General features: G+C 36.8%; 3 protein-coding genes across 16 annotated transcripts in view; 2 read left to right on the top strand and 1 right to left on the bottom strand.

Annotated features, from left to right (window-relative positions):
* Positions 1-5,310, bottom strand: LOC100749372 (phospholipase D3). Of its 6 annotated transcripts, none has more exons than XM_024370379.2 (13): positions 4,989-5,310; positions 3,824-4,186; positions 3,204-3,333; positions 2,664-2,906; positions 2,371-2,570; positions 1,924-2,272; positions 1,734-1,868; positions 1,460-1,651; positions 1,244-1,372; positions 964-1,103; positions 650-815; positions 414-555; positions 1-329 (listed from the first exon to the last, which is right to left on the bottom strand). In XM_024370379.2, exons 3-13 carry the CDS (start codon positions 3,318-3,320, stop codon positions 142-144), a joined length of 2,001 nt encoding a protein of 666 aa, XP_024226147.1. In that variant the 5' UTR covers positions 3,321-3,333; positions 3,824-4,186; positions 4,989-5,310; the 3' UTR covers positions 1-141. The 6 variants fall into 6 exon arrangements, with proteins under 6 accessions (XP_024226147.1, XP_033178917.1, XP_012245677.1 ...); XM_033323026.1 differs by having other exon boundaries at positions 1-335; positions 4,989-5,307; XM_012390254.3 differs by having other exon boundaries at positions 1-335; positions 5,090-5,307.
* A 2,272-nt stretch (positions 5,311-7,582) lies between these two features.
* On the top strand, positions 7,583-15,766 carry LOC100749259. 3 transcript variants are annotated; one of them, XM_012390249.3, is made up of 13 exons: positions 7,583-7,716; positions 9,422-9,525; positions 9,892-10,024; positions 10,123-10,190; positions 10,281-10,538; positions 10,664-10,766; positions 10,850-10,980; positions 11,074-11,323; positions 11,408-11,475; positions 11,555-11,629; positions 11,725-12,087; positions 12,188-12,448; positions 12,671-15,766. In XM_012390249.3, exons 2-13 carry the CDS (start codon positions 9,423-9,425, stop codon positions 12,784-12,786), a joined length of 1,929 nt encoding a protein of 642 aa, XP_012245672.1. In that variant the 5' UTR covers positions 7,583-7,716; position 9,422; the 3' UTR covers positions 12,787-15,766. The 3 variants fall into 3 exon arrangements, with proteins under 3 accessions (XP_012245672.1, XP_003492534.1, XP_012245671.1); XM_003492486.4 differs by having other exon boundaries at positions 7,608-8,457; XM_012390248.3 differs by lacking the exon at positions 7,583-7,716 and adding an exon at positions 8,864-9,106.
* A 1,691-nt stretch (positions 15,767-17,457) lies between these two features.
* The window catches only part of LOC100740910, a 12,431-nt gene continuing 9,665 nt past the window's right edge, over positions 17,458-20,223 (top strand). The window contains exons 1-5 of one of the 7 annotated variants that reach the window (XM_024370359.2): positions 17,458-17,610; positions 18,765-18,876; positions 18,957-19,424; positions 19,631-20,026; positions 20,131-20,223. In XM_024370359.2, the coding sequence (XP_024226127.1) occupies positions 19,955-20,026; positions 20,131-20,223 (165 nt within the window). In that variant the 5' untranslated portion in view covers positions 17,458-17,610; positions 18,765-18,876; positions 18,957-19,424; positions 19,631-19,954. Of the gene's footprint in view, positions 17,619-18,764; positions 19,425-19,630; positions 20,027-20,130 lie in introns of all 7 variants that reach the window. The other 6 variants (XM_033322995.1, XM_033322996.1, XM_033322997.1 and 3 more) reach the window with 6 other exon arrangements.

Genomic DNA, 20,223 nt, shown 5'->3' with positions numbered 1-20,223 from the left:
TAAGGAAAAAAGAATGAGTTTAATTTTGTCAATGACAAGGGACAAAACATTTAAGAAATTCGTCTCCAAGACTTCGTATTAAGCAGCAAGAAATGATTTTCATTGTCTTCGTTGGAAATGTTGATCAAATCGTTGATATTGTCACGCTAATATGTAACGTGATGATCGTAGGTAGTAGTCTTCGATGGTATTTGTCGATCGTTTCACAAATGGTATACTTTCGTTTAAAGCATAAGAATATTCAGAATACCAATCACGATGAAAAATATTTTCCAATTGCTGCCTAAGATTTTCCGAAGTCTGATCGCCGATAGTCTCGAATACCGTACCTATACCTAACAAACCAATCGTTAATCACAAATGTATAAAAAGAAAGAAAAAAAGAAAGGAGGAAAAGTAAGAGAAGCAATTGCCTGCTGTATTTATAAAATAATCGCCAGACCAGTTGCTTGTTCCTATATACGCTGTTACATCGGTCACCATATATTTATTGTGATTTACCCTTGAAAACGGTATTCTGTCGAAATCAGGATTCGTAGGAACTATAAATTTTCTCTAGAAAAACATGTTATCGTAAACGCGATGTCATGTATGAAAATATAATGAAACTATACAGGACGCAAGCATGCTTCTTTAAGTCTTTACTGACCACTTCAATTTTCACACCCGCATAACTATCTGTTAGTTCCATGAGCGATTTCAAAAAGAAAACCTCTGATTTCTTCATATGCTTCCACGACGATATCAATAGTCGTATGTGTACTTTACGTTCGATAGCTGCCGTTCTCAGTGCATCGTCTATTATCGGCCAATATCTAAATCATACGAATTATACAAAGTTAAATGTAGAATGAGCAATCCGAACGGGACTATAGAAACACGTAGTAAATATACGCATGCGTGTGAATATAGATAGATTAATGAACGTATTAAGAACACCTAAGTAGATTAATCGATATGTACTTGATTTTAGCTGTATATATAGTCAGTGGAAAATAATCCATCACTGAGATATAAATAAATTTCTCAGCTTTTTCGATACAATAAAGAATAGCATCCACGTCATTCGTCCTACCCTTTGGCGAAAATGGCGGAGGTGAACTCTGAAATATACGATATTATAATACAAATTCTGCTATTTCTTCCTCTCAGCTGGACTTGATATTTTAGATTCGCACAAAACCTGTTTCATATTAAATTTGTATACGCTGGAATGATGGCCTCAAAAAAATATCACACTTACCGCAACAAATGTTTTATACTTATTGTTCATAAATGTAAAGTTCATCGGATTCTTTAAATTAATTCTCGTGTTAAGATACTCCGGCCAAACAGAAGGTATTTTACCATCGTTGCCTATTGTCCAATAAACCTACCAAATATATCAAAAAATAGCTTTAGCTTTTAGTTAGCTATTACGTAGTGTCCGTATATGGATTACCAGAAACAATCGACTCACGTCGAATATCTTGGCAAAATCGTTTGCCAAACAACTGCAATTTAAAGCCATTAAACCAAGTTCCTTCACCTGCGAGAGCGACCGCCAATCCATATTCGCAGAACCAATATACAAATGCGTTCTGTCAACGAGCCATAATTTCGAATGAAGTACTCCTCCTCCGAGCAATCCAGCAAAATTTAAACTTTTGACCTACTCACAGTAAATATGACACACTTTCTTCCCTGCGGAATCGTTCAAATTATTGAATTACTTTAAAACAGCATTAAATTACCTTAGCGTTTGCCTTTTTCGTCAACACTTCCGTATCGATGTTCGGGCTTATTTGCGACGGTATATTTTGCGTTATCTTCAGTAAAATATTCCGATCTCTGCCCGCTTGGAGAAGCAAATGGAAAACTTCTTCACCCTGAAACAATCGTTTCGAACTTTCCTGGAACACATAAATTCAGTTACTTACATACCTGTTTAGCACTATCGTCTGGATAAACATCTTCCCTCCTCATAGTCCAATAAAACGATGCTATTTCTATCTTCTCCCGCGCCAATGAAATCAATTTTATCCAAGAGTCGTAAGTGTTGTCAAGAAAAACGGTGTTATTCGTGTAATTCATGCCGATTGGCAGAGTTTCCACGAAAGATAAATTACAGCCATTCATGCAACTCTTATCGAAATCGAAATTCGTGCCATTCGACGCGTATTTATCCGCTGCATGATCTAATAACGGCAATAAAACAACCAGCACTATCAAAATTAATATGACTGTAATTGGAATGCAGCTTGGTCTGCACCATCCTTGTGCACCTCCCCATCTGTTTCGGTAACATAATATTAACACGACTGATTAATTATCTTATTTTTGAAGGATAGTCGATCGTATTTCGTTTTTCTGGCCAAAAGAAACACTAACTTCCCATTCGTAATTGGATCGTCAGTATCATTTCTCAACATAAAACCGGAATAATCCCACAATTCGAAATCATCGTCAGGAGCGGTGGTATTACCGTTAGCTGCGCTGGTACCAGATCCACCGCCAGAACCACTATTTCTACCACCACTGCCGACATACTTTGATGGGTTCAATTCCAATCTGGCATTCTCAGAAACTGTCTGTGACAAGTAAGGTAAATTTTTGTTTGATGGATAGGACAAAGTCATTCGAAATGGGATAAAAAGAAGGAATCCTTACGTAATTGTACATACGGATAATTTGTGCTTAACGAGAGGCGTTCTGCTCTTACGATGTGGCAATAAAACGACTACATCCTGATCCTTGCCTTGTTCTTTCATGTACTTCGTATAAGACTTAACCGTGGAAGTAGTGGCTTTACTCGTGGAAGAAGCTGTATGACGTATCGAATCTTCGTCATTGCCGGAACATTTCGAATATGCGATATTCCTTACATTATTGTTTCCACCGTACGAAACGTTGTGCGTGTTGTTCACCTTTCGGATCGAATTTCATACGATCAGTAAAATTACTCGCGCACTCGTATCGCAACTCGTATATGTAAAAGTAAAAATGTAAAATCATGGAAATCTTTTCACCTCTTTCCCGTTCTTTCATATTGATTTCAACTTAAAGACTGATTGCTAAAGAAATTAAAAATTTAAAAGAAGCGGAGAAAGAGAAATGCGTACAATTTAAATGGATATAAGACAGAAATAAAAGTAGAAGTAAATAAACCGCATTTATTCGAGTGTGCGAAACTCGTGAAAGTGACTTAATTCTAGTAAACTTACTTGTACTAATATGTGACAAGCTTGAGATGCAATTTGAAAAAGACCATCTTGTAAATTGCGTCCACCATGTTCGGTATTTTCAGAACGATTGCTCCCTTTCCAAGCGAAAAAAGACATCCTGATGCATTTACTATAATTTAAACAGGGTATTTTTGTAAGAGGATCACTTAGGAAACTATGGAACACCATGCACGTAAAATATAATTAAAACCCTTTGCGGAATGTAAATGAAAAAAAAACACAATAATACGAGTAGTTTAATAACGAAATCCTTTTAAGCATAACTTTAATTATGACAATAATATATTTTGTTGCAATTTAAACAATTCCTTTTCAAAATTATTATTCTCCAAGCGATCAAAATGTGACTGGTCGTAGCGTAGCCAAAGATCTATGCACTATTTCGTAACTTTCTTTGTTAAAAGCGCTGAACCGCTACATATTTTCTTCTGGATCAAAATGAACAAAGAAATAAAAAAGGATGCGGAGAATAAAATATAGGGAGTAAGTGGGAGGTTCGGGATTGAGGAAAAATTGGCGAACGTGCGTGTGCATCTACGTGTATTACGTAAAAACAGTTGAATGGAAATGTATCAAGTTCAAGTTGGATAAAAACATACCCTGACGAAAGAAATCTTCGGTAACATTTACACACGTGCGCCGTTCTAAACGTTGCGTCCGTCGACCTACCACCGACGTATTTTACGAAACGAACAATGTCGATCGAAAAGTTGCGTTTGCTTCGCGACGGACTTGCGCTCAAGAGCTTTCTGTGACCTACATATTTCGTCTTCAAAACTTTCAAAACGGTACTTTTCCATATTATTTATGATTATTTCTTTATCTCCGTTAAATTCGTTACAATCTGATTTGGACGACCGATAAATCGCACATACATATGTACGCGTGTGTACATATATGTTATGTTGTGTCTTTATAGGCGGATATAGAACAATATCGGTATCAAGGGAGGTTCAGAAATGCTATAGATAAAAGAAAACAAAAATGCGCATGCATATGTATCGACTATCCTTGATGCATTTTATGAATGCATGGTATCATACAAAATATCATTGTTTAAGAAGAAATTCATTTCGTAGAACGTACTGTAGATGTATCAATATGACTCTTAATTACTTAATCCTTTCGAGCGTCTTTTGAGTTCAGGTCGAGACCAATTAATTAATGCATCTGTTAATATCAAGTATATTTGAAAATGCATTTAATATCGTTTGTACGTTTTGTGGCAAATTCTAAATTTTAATTTGTTTTCGGAATTATTATTAATTATAAAAGATTTCCTTGAAGTTACATAAGATATAAATTATATTTTCTGTTCATCAAAAACAATATATGTATAACGATTAAAGTATTCACAAAACCATTGTAAGTGGAATATATCGAACAAAGGCCGTTTTAGCGTACATTTCTAAATGACGAAATATAAATTTTAATTCCTTTTCTTTCTTTAAAGCCATAAACTTCTTATCTTTTATTAAGATGTTTAAGAAAGAGCAGACACACATCTCTTGGAAATGTTGAAAAAATTATTTTATTAGAAACAATCAAAAAATGCTATAGCGTTATCATTCTAGGGTTGAAATTGAAAATATACAAGTATGTACATATGTATGTATATGTAAATATGTAATTAATATAGTAGTATAAGCGGTTAGGTTTTCACGCACTCTAGGGTTCATCGTAAACCTCACCAATTTTTGGAATTGGAAATAATATGTATGTATATAAGTTACGCTTGTGTGGGTATCGACATATCACTCACACCTGTTGTTGCTTTTTCGTTCACTTCAATTTCCGAAACAATTTTCTTAATAAGATATCGGACTACGATATTAAACATCAGAGAAAAAAGCTAACAAACGTACTATTTTACTTTTCATAAAAATAGCTACATAGTCACAAACTCCGTTTCCCTCTGAAATTCGTTGGAACGATTGTTATTTACACAAGATTTTTGTGACTCAAATTAACCGAATGTTTTTCATCACTTATGACAGACTTATTTATCAAGCACATATGACCAATGTTAAACGGAATAGACTATATCGACTATAGTTTGCCCAACGGGACGATGCAGTAGCATAAACAAAACGTGATTGCTGTGACTGCAACTATTGGCTGCAACTATTGGCTGCAGTTATTGGCTGCCTACTAGTGACAATATTGTCACTACGATTTGTTTCGCTTATTTGTTATACACCAAATAATTGTTTTCCCTATAATTCCATATAGTACTTGTAGAACCGATAAAAGTTAATTGTTTCGTCCGCAATCGTATAAACAAGTCTTGACACTCATATACTACAAGACAATGTAGATGTATGCGTTGCGCGTGCGCAAAACGTGGCTTTGTTGATCTGTTATGTTGATTTTTCACGACTAGATTGGGGTTCATTCAATTTTCGAACGGCTTTCCCTAGCGAATGCCAAGACCTGTTCTTATTTTAGGTCGATACAGGTGCCTCCACAAAAGTCCCTAGGTTACTAGACTGTGATACGACTTGACAAACCCACAGACGACTGTCCATGTACAAACCATAATCATACATATAAACAGAACAAGAAAAGGTTCTGTTCAGACATTCATTGTATGTATATGTATATGTGTGTCGCACGTGCACAGACCCAGGCCGTTCTTGTATTCTCATGTTGTTTCTTTATGGTTCAATTTTTGAATACCTTTCTTTTTTATGCTTTTAGTATAAACGTGTCCAAACTTGTTTATATAACTTATATATGTATCCTGTATCAAAAGTATTGGCAAAACCACAATGTACAATAATATAAAGATTTTCGGACGTTCCTCGGGTGATTTGTGATTATTTCCTGGTAGTTCTCTGGCAGCCGGTAGATTGTGTCAAAATTTTGCTAATAATACTACCACTAAATCTATATTACTACAATCTCATTAACGCGCACATAAATATGGTACGTTGCTGGAAAGAAAACTAGCGAAACAGCACAGGAGCAAGGGAAATACTGCTTGATATCGTTCATCGTCACACGTTGCTATATTGTTTCGTTTAATATGTGATACTCTCGACCAATATGCATGCTTATCTCTATGACTGTATTGTGTCTATATGAAATAATCAATCAGACCTGCCTTTCTTACGCTAGTCTTCTTTTCAGTAACCACAGATATGCCTTTCTACCAAACTGACAACGATGTCTCTAAACTGTAGCGTCGGTCAGTGGAACTATCCAATAATCATCACAAAACACCGATGGGCATCACAAAACACCGATGGGAGATTTGTGATTATTTCCTGGTAGTTCTCTGGCAGCCGGTAGATTGTGTCAAAATTTTGCTAATAATACTACCACTAAATCTATATTACTACAATCTCATTAACGCGCACATAAATATGGTACGTTGCTGGAAAGAAAACTAGCGAAACAGCACAGGAGCAAGGGAAATACTGCTTGATATCGTTCATCGTCACACGTTGCTATATTGTTTCGTTTAATATGTGATACTCTCGACCAATATGCATGCTTATCTCTATGACTGTATTGTGTCTATATGAAATAATCAATCAGACCTGCCTTTCTTACGCTAGTCTTCTTTTCAGTAACCACAGATATGCCTTTCTACCAAACTGACAACGATGTCTCTAAACTGTAGCGTCGGTCAGTGGAACTATCCAATAATCATCACAAAACACCGATGGGAGATAGATAGATAGATAGATAGATAGATAGAAAAAGAGAGAGAGAGAGAGAGAAGCGCTTATTTTGAGTCGGAAAATATCAAAATGGAGATTAATGGAGAAAAATATCAAAATATGACACGGATGACGAAGAACGTAGGACGGATCCTTTTCTTACTCTCCAACTTGATCTTTTTTTGCTCAAAAGATGATTGATTTTCCCTAGCGAGTTTCCGGCCTGCTTACATAATCGTAATACAAGTACGATCGTATTCTCTATCTAATACATATCATAAGCATAAATGTGCGTTAGAAATTTTTAGATTTCTATCTAGCATTGAAAAGCATAGTTTTATGTTTTATTTGTTCGTACGGATTTTCATCGATTGTAATTACTGTTTCAGTAACAGAGAACATTTACTATAATATAGAGTTAGTGATTGAACAATCGATGTTCTTCATTCGCTTCATCTCCCTAATTTATTCCAAGAAGAAAGATTATGATGAAAGACTCAACAAATAATATACCGTTTCGTAACAATTATTAACATGAGAAAGAAATGGAGATGAAAACAAAGAGGAACAAGGCAAGGGGAAAAAAAAGAAAAAGGAAAGGACAAAGACTACGGTTCAAGAAAGCACTAAAATTTTAGTAACATACCATACACCGATTTTGATTCATAGGCGAGCAGTCTATATATTCAGTGATGCATGCTGGGATGCTGGGGTTCTGCTGGTTCTACAGTGTAGTATCCTAGTGTTGTACTGTACCGTAGAAATAGTTGCAACAGCGCGGCGTTCTGCTCGCTGTTCATAGGCTACCGCCATTGTTTCTAGAAGTGAGCAAATTAACAAACAGACTTTTAAAATTTTAGGGTCGAACATAGTAGTGAATACTGAATTCCATTGCCAATACAAACTATTTGAAGATTAAGAATAATAAAAAGTAGCATATTCCATGTGTTACATTTTCATTTAGTTTCTCGTGTAATCGTATGAAACCAAAAAATTTCAGTGAAAAAATTTCGGAAAAGAGTTCGTGTGATGCATTTACAGGAAGAAAAATCAGTGTTTAATGTAGTTGTTTTCATTGGTGATGCTTTTGTATCAAAGTGGTACCTACGATGATAGTGCTAGTGCTAGTAAAAAGAGTGGTGTGTTGTTCTTCCATGGTAAAATTGACGAAAAACATTCCGTTAATAAAGGACCTGATCGTGTATAACGCGTCTCTTTGATGCAGATTAATTGAATTAATTATTGCGGAAGAAACAGCTAACATTAACAATCAGGAAAAATCGAGTTCCGCGTCCTACAGTAATCCCTCGTCTTCATTTTGCTCTTCTAAAAATAGTTTACATGCTGACAGAGTTCTGTAATTGTAAATTATTTAACAATATTATACTATCTTCCGCTCGAAATATTCTGAAATTTGAACGAATTGCTTCATGTTCAACAAGATCACTTTATACTTAAATATTGAATTTCGATCATGGAATATCATTAGGTGATTTTTTTTAAAACTGTTAGTTCTGTCTTCTTCGAATCAGCTTTGCATTTGCGATGCCAGAGATACAAAAAAGGTTAGTGTTCCTTATGACAACCCCAATTCCCAGTGACAATGAATCATGATGATCATCAGATAATCAGTCAATGAATTATGTATTTCCGTGTGTATTCGATGAGAACGGGTTTCATCTCTCACATCGTGAAATGAATGTCGCGAGTAATGATTAAACTCATGTTGATCGGTGTGAATCGATGTTATAAACGAACAAGTTATGCAATTTGAAGATTCATATCGAAACTAAGTATAGAAAGAAAAGTAGAAATTAGAAGAAATATAAAATACGCTTGTTAATTTCGAGAGACAACAAATATAGGATATGTAATAAACAGGAGAAAAATTGGACGTTTAAGGGTTGTTGCGATGCGCAGATCCGCGCCTATCCGCGCATCCCTCGAATGATAGGGTACGAAGAGGTGCACGCTAGGTTCGCGGTAAAGGGAGAAAACACGTTGAACGAAACCGATCGGGACACGTGTACTTTGCTAAATAATGCATCTTCCTCGGGGGTTTCCTTCGTAGACGCTTTTCGCAATTCCGTCAAACTCTGTACATACGTCCTTTCGTTACCGTCGTACCTCCGTAATCGTAATGAATATTTTCTTCTGTATATTCCATCATTATGGTTTCTCGCATTTTAGAAAACGGACGATACGCTCGAATTGGTACGTGATACAAAGAGCTAATTTTACGAAAATGATAAGAATAGTAGATGGCAATAACTTGAAATCGATATTCACTATCAACACTCTATGGTATTCTAATCTCAGACAAGCATTTAATAACAGACAATGAAATTTCGAATTGAAGTTCTATTTAGAATAGCTTAGAATTTAGATAATGGCATGAGAGAGAAAGAAAAATCGGAAATGATTCGACTATTTTGTGCGACAGCAATAGTTAATTGATAACATAAAGGATTGATAAGAATAGTTTAGATGTAAAAAATCAATTACATCTAATTATTTTTTATATTTCAGGATGCGAGAATTTTCCTTTTCATATGAGGAAAGACATCTTCACTGCTCAGCAACAATGTTAATACTGCTGATGTTATCCCTGGGTGATGTACACATTGTAAATGGTGAATATACATATGTACTCATATAATATACATATGTCATGCAATTGTTAAGTCATATAGCGGGCCGAATGCACGTAAAGTGCATGTAAAATGCACTTTACTGATTCTATTTCGTGTATAATGTATGTGACCCATTGGAGGAATGTAGAGTGATTTCCATCTTTTCCTTTTTCATCGACATTGAAAACATATATGTATTTCTTTTCATTAAGGTAACGTGTAATAATGTTGGAATACTCAGCATTAAATGGTAAATTGTAGAAATCTATAATCAAACTTGTCATTGTAAGATGACGATAATTAAGAACAAGTAAGAAACAAAAACGGATAAACTATTTATCTAGTAATATTATAAAATTGTCACAGGTTCTTGCGAGTTTCCAGTTGCATGGACTGGAGAATGGTATCAATATGGGAAAATCGCACCCATTATCCTAAATACAACGGTTATAGGCGAAAGGACATGCATAGAGCGATCCGAGGACTCGTACATCGTGTAGTAAGTATTTGAAGATGGTTCTTTCCAGAATGCATAACAAAAGAACAACGACTAACCTAGAGCTTGAAGACATACTAATCCTTGCAATGACATTTCAGTGGTGACAAATGCTATTATTGTATAATTATTAACGATCGGCATGAGAATGTGATTCAATTTCGTGAAGGTTAGTCAAAGAATTTTATCTTTGTTTCGTTGCTTTCTCGCAACTTTTGTGTTTTCAAATACGTAAAACTCGTTTTGTTTCTCTTGCCAGGATGGTGCTATACGGAACAAACCACTTTGGACGAAATGTGCTCAAACATTAAGTCCGATGATACTTTGTATTCCATGTTTCGCATAAACTCCAAGCCGATACCCTGTCCTTTTAGTGGACCATCATTTACGTTTACCTATGATAAGGGTTTTGGTGAATGCGCAATGCCTATTAGCCTTGGGGAGAAATGTACTGACGAAAGTAAATTACTTCTGAAATATCAGGCTTGCCCGGATATCAAACGAAGCGAGAGTAACAGTAAGCTTAAGCAAACATTATTGTTGTCATCTATTCATTTCACGGATAAATGTTGTTTTCGTACATATATGCACATATTCTAAAACAATCAATATTGTTACGAATCTCTTGTTTTTACATTTTAGCGGAAGAGTTACAATGTCTCGCTGTATGGAACGATGGTCGTAACAAATACCTCGTTGGGACATTAAAAGGAAGAAGTATCTCGAGTGCCGAAAAAATGTATAGGTATGCATGATTCGATAGGCTACACATTGAATTTAAAATTTAAACGTTAAACTTGTGTTTGTTTTTATCCTTTCCATGAGCAGATGTTTCCTGTACGAAGAGAAAACACATCATCAGGGAAAGGTGGCCTACTTACTCGCTCAATCAGGTGAACCAACTTGTAACGGCCTAACTACAGTTTCGGAGGGATCACCAACTATAAAGCTTACGAAAGGTATACAAAATTCCTCGATCAATTTCATTTGTCCCAATATTCGTTACCTTTGAGACGGTGAGTTTACAAAGATATTGGGCTTTGGATTTGCAGTTGATAAAGAACATAATAGATGCAAATATCCTTCATGGATTACCGAACATCATGACTGGCGTTCTTTAGACGGTACTAAAGTTTATCATTTTACGAATAAAAATGCAACACTCAAAGTTAAAGTACAAAACACCGATGGGGATACGTTTCACGAAGAAAAGATTGTTTGTCATAATCTTGAAAAATTACATCCTATGGAAAATACACAAGGATATAAAGTAAAGTTGATTGCTCACGTTACTAGCGGTTGGTAAGTAACAGTTGTACGTTATATGAGTATATATTACAAATATAGAAGTAATTGTAACATATTATACATATACTACTCTTGCAGTGACATTGGCTACGTTTGCATGATATTTCATAAAAGAGATCACCACATTATAGAGTTACAGCAATCGGGTAAGTATAACACGACGTTTTATTTCTCGAGTGTTTCTGATTATCTTTTTTCATAATTTGGAACATGTAACATGTATAGATGAAAAAGCTATAATGCCAGACGAGGCGTGTTCCCTTGCAGACACATCTACAATGGCATATACCACTCTAATAAGTAAGTGATACTCCGAGTTGATCATTTTAATCGTATAATTCGTGAAACGTACTATGTATGTATATTACCATGTGATTCGTTTCGTAATTGTATAGGCTCTTCATTACGTCAGAGAAGGTGTCCTAATCCTGGACGATATGTTATCTTGGGATTTACTCCATTCAGTGCATCTAATACTTCGTTTCGTCGACAACGTCGTAGCGAGAGACACTCTTCTAGAATTACTAGAAAAAGGACTTGGCACGAGGATATTTCTGAGAAAGAATTGTACGAACAGCAACGACAACACCAACAGCAGCATCACCATCATCATCATCATCAATATGGAGGAGAACAACATCAGCAACAACAAGAACTGCAAAGAGAGGATTGTAAAAGAACCAATGTTGAAATAGGCTGTGCCTCGTCGGATCAGAATGAAATCCTTATTGGGAAAACATGCGATACGGAAGAAATAAGTAAGCATCAAATTTGTTTGTAGTACATTTCATAGTCACGCATCTCCTATGCCCCCTATTTATTTATTATTTATTATATTTATTGTTGTTGCTGTTGCAGCGTATTATTGTCATGGTAGTTGGGAAGAAAAAAATATTTGGTATACGATAGTGTCGTTAAAAACTAATCAACCTTCCCCAAGTTTTGGGCAAACTTTTTGTTTTTCTATGCAATTTGACGGTAGTACAGAGAAGACGTCCGTAACCGGAAAAGCAATTAAAACTCAAGTCTCGGAACAGGAACTTTGGTTAACTAAATTGGATCGTGTCTGTAGTAGAGGCCAGATCGAAGAAGAGCGATCCTACACGCTTGTCAGTCAAGGTATTTTAACGAACAAACGTGCATCTATCGTTTTTTACTTTTACCGCTTTATCTCTTCCCTTTACGTTATTACATTATGTTATTACATTACTCTGTATAGCGTTTTATTAAGTATTTATTAAGATTAGATCAAAATCAAATAATACCCACTACTAATGCAATGTTTATGCCGTTATCATACAGCTTATAATCGTTGTAATTATTTTATTTTTATTATTGCAGGAGTTTGCGAAGACATGGAAAAGGCGTATTCTAGCTTGGCGCCACTTTTTTCCAAATCTATAATTTTATTTGTCGCAATCATGGGAAATTGTGCCGTAATATTTTTGTTAAGATGATATGCCACTTCCACGTGAAGAATTGTACTCGATGCTTTTAGAGGGATTATTTTTTTTTTCCTCTTCTCGTTCTCTTTTTTTTCTTGTGAACGTCGAGGAAAGTCGACAGGCAGAGAGCAACGGCGAATAAACTCCTCCGATTTTATATTCGCTTTTGTAAGGATCGAGGCCAAGAACGAACAGTTTAATTTAATCGACTTGATTGGACAGCGCTGGCCAACTACCATCTGTTTCTTCGTATTTCTTTCAGACTTTCATCACGTTCGATCTGCGGTCGATGACTCAGATACAATACTCTTTACTCAGAGACTCTTTACTCAGATACGATAGCTTATACTACTATGTAAGTTTCTTTTGTGTTTCTTTTCTTTTTTATTGTGCATTAGACAACATCGCACGATCTTTACTTACATTTTGTTATCCATTCTGACATAGATAAGGATGTACTTAGATTCTAGATTTTAAGTCTTATGCCCGTCCGTTTCATACAATGGTCGAGATTTCTACCCGATTACATCTATTTACATCCTGTAAATCTGTATATTTGCACTTGTATTTTTTATATAAGCATATGTTGAAGAACGAGCAAAAAGTTGGCTCATGTACTGAAAAACCGCGCATTTATTTTCGATTTAAGAATACGAAAACAACGATACCTCGATCGTTTTTACGTAATTGAGATTTGTAAGGCACGCAGTATATTGTCAATCGACCGACTACTGTGCACCCGCAGCTTTCTTGTAAATATAAGCAGGGTATAACGAGTCAAGACCATGTTCGATTAATCGCGAACGAAATCGATGTAATCCTATAACTGCGAATTTGATTAATTTAACGCGTAACAATTACTTACGATAAGGAAATACTTTTTACCTCTTAATCTGCTACATTTTGTATATAATAATTTAAGCACTGTATAAAGACTGTTTTTAAAGGGTATAGAGTTTTCCACTTATACAATCGCGTTTAATTATCGAGCGCTAGCTTGAAAATGATTAACTATCGTGTTCCTTTCGTTTTCGTCCATTGTGAGATCTGTATTATCGACGAAAGGGAAAAGATCACAGTGGAAGAGTGGCGTTCGATTAACACATTTCGAAATATGTACGCAAAATAGTGTCCGGTAACGAGGATTAATAACGCATCGTGAACGCCGATGCAATTGCGATCAGAATTCGTTAGAAAAATAAACTGAAATCGCATTTCTTTTTTCTTGATAACATGGTCGCATTGTGCCTAATCAAAACATTATTTCTCCTCGATTTATGACAGATTTTCTTACGACAAAATTATATATGGCTATCTATTACTCTCGTTGTATCCACGATTATTTGTTATAGTTCACATAGAAACGGAATACAATTATACTGAATTCGAGAGTAAACACACGCGCGTATGTAAGTATATACATACATGTGTGTATGTTGTGTGTTTTTATATATATGTATATACACACGTGCGCGCGCGCGCGTACATATTGCACGTACATGTACGTACGTGTGTGTATAGATGTATACATATACGCGTATAAATAATTGAGACTGTTCCGAAATTCGTATAATTAGAATATTCGAGTACGACGATGCGCTGGTTCTAATCCGTAAGATAGACAAATTTTTAATATCAAGATAAATTCTTATTTTTATACGCATAAATCTATCGTTCCCAGCCCGATCCTCGTTCACTCCTGCATTTTTCTATTTATTTCTCCATTGAAAGATTTGTTATCCTGTTTATTTCCTCCCGAAATGGACCCATAGTTTGTTTATACTTGACCAAGTTCCTGATACGTTCCGTACTAGTTTAATAGGCGTAACCACTTTGCGGCGCGCCTTGTCCAACATTAAAATTTATTCGAACCATTTTACGATCGCATCTCAACGTGTCTCAATGATAGTTATTGACTCGATCGTACCCTTTATTACTAATGCATCTAGATAATAACAGACGAAAGAGAGTTATTGTTGTTATTGTTGTTGTTGTGGGATGAGTACTGATATCTTGTGCGAAAGTTTCATCAATCAATATTGATCAAATCGAAATCCAGATATAATTTTTATGTACACCGCAATTTAATCGTAATACTTTTACTGCCTTCTACGTGAAAAATTTAACGTGAACACACAAATGCTAGTATTCAAGATATGAAAACAAAAAGGAGAAAAAAACAAAAATACGAATGATTCAAACGATGAGAAATAACAATTCTTTACAAGGGATTTATTAACGTATGTTGTATGTATGCGCGTGCGATTTTTTACATCGTGTATGTTGATTGAATGTATGTACAAGTTGTAATGTATGTAAAAAACGAGTAAAAGAAGGTTAACGATAAGTATGTATGCTTAAGGTAGCATCGTAATATTTTATCTACCGATGTAATGTCACCGCAACAACGACGATGACGATGACCAGGACGAGGACCAGAACGACGACGACAATGACGATGATTATGACAATGACGACAAAATGACAAGGACGAGGATAATGACAAAAGACGAACATATACGAGATAGAAATACGTTAATTTTAGGATGACTTAAGCATTGCTCGTGTTACGAGCACTGAGGTTATAAAGCGAGCGTGTTTTATTGAAAATGAAACGATTGTATGATGAATGTTGTATAAACAAGATAAACGCAATTGTGACAGTATTTCAAGGCGATATCGTTCGAGATGGTCGTATGTTTGATTGTTTCTTCTCAAGCTAGAAAATCAATGAAGAGACAAAACAAAGTTAAGATCGAGAAACAATACAATGACGATTCGAAACTGTCGATTTTTCGGGCGAAAGAATGAGTAAAAAAAGATGAAGATTCAAAATTACAATGGTATTTTGTAATCCAAAATGAAGTATCGACGCTTTCGTTTCGCAAGGATTGCTGATCAAAGCCCTGACCTACAACTATTACAAGCTACACTATGTGTAATGTTTACTATTATATTTTGAATATGAGGAAATACACGTACATGTACAGAAGTTATCGTATAGAAAGATGAATGCATATTTCACCGCACATATGATGAGTACATACAAACCTGTATAAATGTACAAACGATCGTAAGTGCGTTGTTGCTGTGTAAGAAAAGTATCGTTTCGAAGAAACGGATAGAACGAACGATTGTACGTGTATGCAGTACCGTATGTGCCTTCTATATTTTATAATATTTGAAAAAATACATAATCGGCAACAGGATCCTTCAGGCTGCTTATTAAGAACAAATAAAATATGAGAAAAAAAGAAAATCACAAAATGCAGGTATTTAAAAAAGTTTGTCAAAGATCGAACGTTTTCTTCGTAGCTGTAGGAATATTTTCAATGTCGTCGATAATGTACGGCGATAGAAACGAAGAAAGATTTTCTTTTCTGTATTGGATCGTTACTCTTGGTTCACTTTCTACTTTGATTTTTTCTATTTGTTTTTACATGCGAAAAGTAACGCACGAATAAAATGTACGCGAATATACGCGGAAGCCTTGGATCGATAGATGCGGTTGGTGTTTTGACAAAGCGGTCGATCAACTCGCGTGCGCTTCGGGTAAACTTGAGGGCGTGTGTGTAAATCGCGTTAAATCGTTCAGCTACAAAGACCACGCGAGTATCATCGATTTGCAGATTGCTAACGCGTACGTTTTCCTTCCCTCTCTTCCTCTCTCTAATTCTTTTCTTTTTTGTTGCTATCTCACGAAAAGAAGCATATTTCGTTTAGTGTTGTCGACTGTTGTTCTTTTCCAATACTTGCAAGCACGTATCCCGTGCGAAAGAAATACGAAAGATGCAAAGTGGAAAAGTAGAACGGTGGAAGATAAAATGTGGGGCAAAGGTGACTGAGGTGAACGGCACTAGCTCGTAACACGCAGAAAATGGTCGCGCATCTGCGCAGATGTACAGATTTATGAGGTTCAATAATTTGTCAGGAATATGGCAATACTTTGTTCGATAGAAGTTGCTCGATATAGCGTGCATATCTCATTAAGGTTACGAGATCGGATTGACATTAATGAATAGAACCTTTAAATTTACCTTGCTCTCTTTCCGATACTTTCATTCATAGAATTTTCATGTACGATATAGTTAAAACGAAATGATTCAATCGTTTACTATTATTCGTTCGTTTTATTATTTCCTCCGCTTTCTTCAGAAATGAGCTGCATAAGTATGTTCGATCGATTCATCGAAAAGGCTTTCTAGTCGACTCGAACCGACGATCTTTTCTCATCTCTGGTCTCCCATCGCGTAACGATATTAATATCGATATTTGTAAAAGTTGTACATCCTTTGATCTCCCTGTTTCAAGAGTGATTTGTTCCACGCGTTTGCTTGAAATGGGACGATCGTCGTTGTGTTGGACCTGTTGGGTTAATATCTTTAAAAGTATAGATTTTTGGCCATCTGGAAGTATAGATTCTTTCGATTGATTTGAATTGGTGCATTTAATATTATTACTAGAGGAAAATATGAAGCAAAAATATAAACTGTACAGACAAGAATAGAGGTGAAATAAAAAATGAGAGAATGTGAAATGCAAATCGTTGAAAAGGTCGAATGAAAATGCACAACAAATGCGATTAAAGAAAAAAGGGATAGATTAATACATGTTGCAATGGTAGGAAAAGATAGTATAGGAAGGGAAGAAGAGAAAGAAAAGAGCGAGTGGGGAGTTGGTGCAGATCGGGTGCGACGGTGCTGCTAGTTTAGCAGTTTTCACCCTCTGGAGTAAAAGCGCAAGCGCTAATGTCCTTTCCCGAAGCTCGGTACTACACGCCAGTAATCCGTGGAATGCCAAGGTAGAAGGAGCTATTTTTTCGAAGAGACGCAGCAGGTATTACTGTAAACTTTTCTTGCTATTTTTGATTAGGCGAATTATAGACATATATATGTAATAAATAGACAACGTTGTTATCGTATTTTGCTCGATCCATTAGGTGCAGGTTACCTCCTGCACACTCGATCCGCATCTCTTGCTTTCTTTACACATTTTCTTTTGCACGCAGTATGTTGTTGTTGATCGTTTTCACGGTTAATTATTGGCCTGTTTGCTGTTGAAATTTTGTCCCAGTTACTATATCACTGGCTCCCTTTCCTCGTTCATACACGTACAATCGTGTATTGGTTGTGACAAATGAGAATTTTTTCAATCCAATGTGTCTGGATTTTAGTTAAATTTCGTCAAGATCCAAATTTCATAGATCTACGATGTGCGTAAGTTTGCATCCCGTATCGAGAGATACAATTCTGCGTGATCATATAAAACAGAGTGAACTATTCCAGTGATCGAACGAGCAAACGGACAAATTAAAGATAGGGATGCAAACGAACTCTGGATCGTGAATAAACTGTTCTATCGTTGTCCAGAAATTGCGAATATGTGTATAGAGCATAGAATGCAAGAACGATGGCGTTATAATAGGTATGCATATCTCGCTGAAAATCTAACAATTAAATTGCAACCGACGATACATATTTCCTCTCTCGGTTGTCTCAAATCATCGATAATCGTTGACCCATGTAATTTTCTTGGTCTTTATCGCTGACAAACACTCTCAGACCCTCCCTCTCCCTCTCTCTCTCTCTCTCTCTCTCTCTTATTGTCTCCCCCCTTCCTTGATTATAAAGTGAGTAAGAATCAACGATCATTCTAGCAGCTCGATATCGATTTGGTCAATGATCGATAAAACAACAAACAGATTTAGTTTCGTTATCGATCCGAAAACATTATCTATCTGGTTGGATATGTAGACCTAAGCTAGCTAGGTTGTGAAAGAGAAGTAAAGCCGTTGAATCAGATGACAATTGGCGTCCAATCGAAAAGGATGTTTTCATTCACAAAACGATTCGTTTCGCGCCATTTCTACGTGCACTTTTCTCATACGCTCGATGAATTTGACATCGCGTTGATCGATCACGTGGCAGGATTTTCAACTACCGATGCTATTACGAGCGGGATTCGAATGATCATATCGTTTCGCGTTACAGAGACGCAGCTCCGAATAGCTTAAGAATCGATGGTCGATCGAAGAAAGGAGATTGCCGTTGAAAGCAAGAACAGAGACGAAGATCGAACAGGATGAAGACGTGGCGCGTCCAAGTATCGACTTCGTATGGAACAACCAGTTACATGGAACGATCGAAGCAAAACTCGCTTAGATCGGTTTAATGTTTTTGCAGATAATACAAATGTCGATTTCCGTATCGCATTCTTTTGAGGATCTGGGCTAGGAGAGAAAGCGAAATAAGATTTTGTGTCATAACGGTCATAAACGTATTGTGATCCGTTTGACTCTCCTCCTTACCGATACTCGACTCGGTTTGTTGGATGAATAGAACAGAAGAGAAAAGTAGGGAATAAAGGAAAAGGAAGCGCCGGGAAATAAGTATCGAAATAAGGCGAACGGGCGGAAAGACGGACGTATAATAGGACAGAAGAAGTGATTAAGAGAAAGTACTGAAGGAGTGAAGAAGAAAACCGTTGGCGGAGAGGTGAGAAAAGTGGGCGGCATTACCAAGATCAAATAAAAGAGCCTCGTGACGGAGGGGCTTCGTACGGCCCTGGCGCGACTGCGGCACTGCACCCCCACAGGGGGTTCTCTGCCAAATACACCGAATCCGCCTTCCACCCCGGAACATAGAAATCACGTGAGTATTGAAAATTGGCAAAATAACGTAAAGAAAGAGAAAAAGAAAATGTGATTGATGTGTTTGATACGATAGGAGGATAGGAGTGTATGGATGGAATGAACGTGCGCGCGCGCGTGTGTGAGGAAGAGAGAGTGGAGACGGAAAAGAAAGAGAAACTGTGAGAGCGATCATCAGTTGGCGTGGTGAATGTTTGATGAAAACAGGGATGTCTGGTGGATGGTCGCGGGTCGAACCGTAAAAACGGTGGCAGCTCAAGGGGTAGCGATGGGACCGATTCGGCAACAGCCGAGTCACAGCAGCAGTCGCAGTCGCAGTCGCAGTCGCAGCCGCAGTCGCAGTCACAATCACAGTCGCAGTCGCAGTCGCAAACATCGCGTGTTTCTAATGCCAGCGCACATCGTCACAATGGAACGGATAATTCGCGCGAAACCGATTTGTTGTCTCACGCTGCCTCCGCGTTACGAAGACTGCACTTTAAATCCGCAGGCGGAAGTCGCAGTTGTCGCACCGTTCCAAAAGTGGTCGTTATGGGTTCGAGCACCGCTTCCGAGACAACAATCAACACTAGCACCGACAGCGCCAACACGATGCTCACCATGGTAAGGTCATCGAGGGTGTACGGGTTAACCGTGTTAACGCGTATGCGAATGTGCGCGTGAAAGAGGATGAGAAGTTCGAGCGAAAAATGAGTATTTAATCGTAGGTGACGACAACGGACGGAGAGCAACCGGACGACAGTTTCGATTTGATGGATATTCCATCGGAGATGTCACCACCGGCTACTACATCGTCGACC

The sequence above is a fragment of the Bombus impatiens genome, unplaced genomic scaffold, assembly GCF_000188095.3.
Source record: "Bombus impatiens unplaced genomic scaffold, BIMP_2.2 scf_0749, whole genome shotgun sequence".
Lineage (NCBI taxonomy): Eukaryota > Metazoa > Arthropoda > Insecta > Hymenoptera > Apidae > Bombus > Bombus impatiens.
This window is presented reverse-complemented; position numbering and strand designations above follow the sequence as displayed.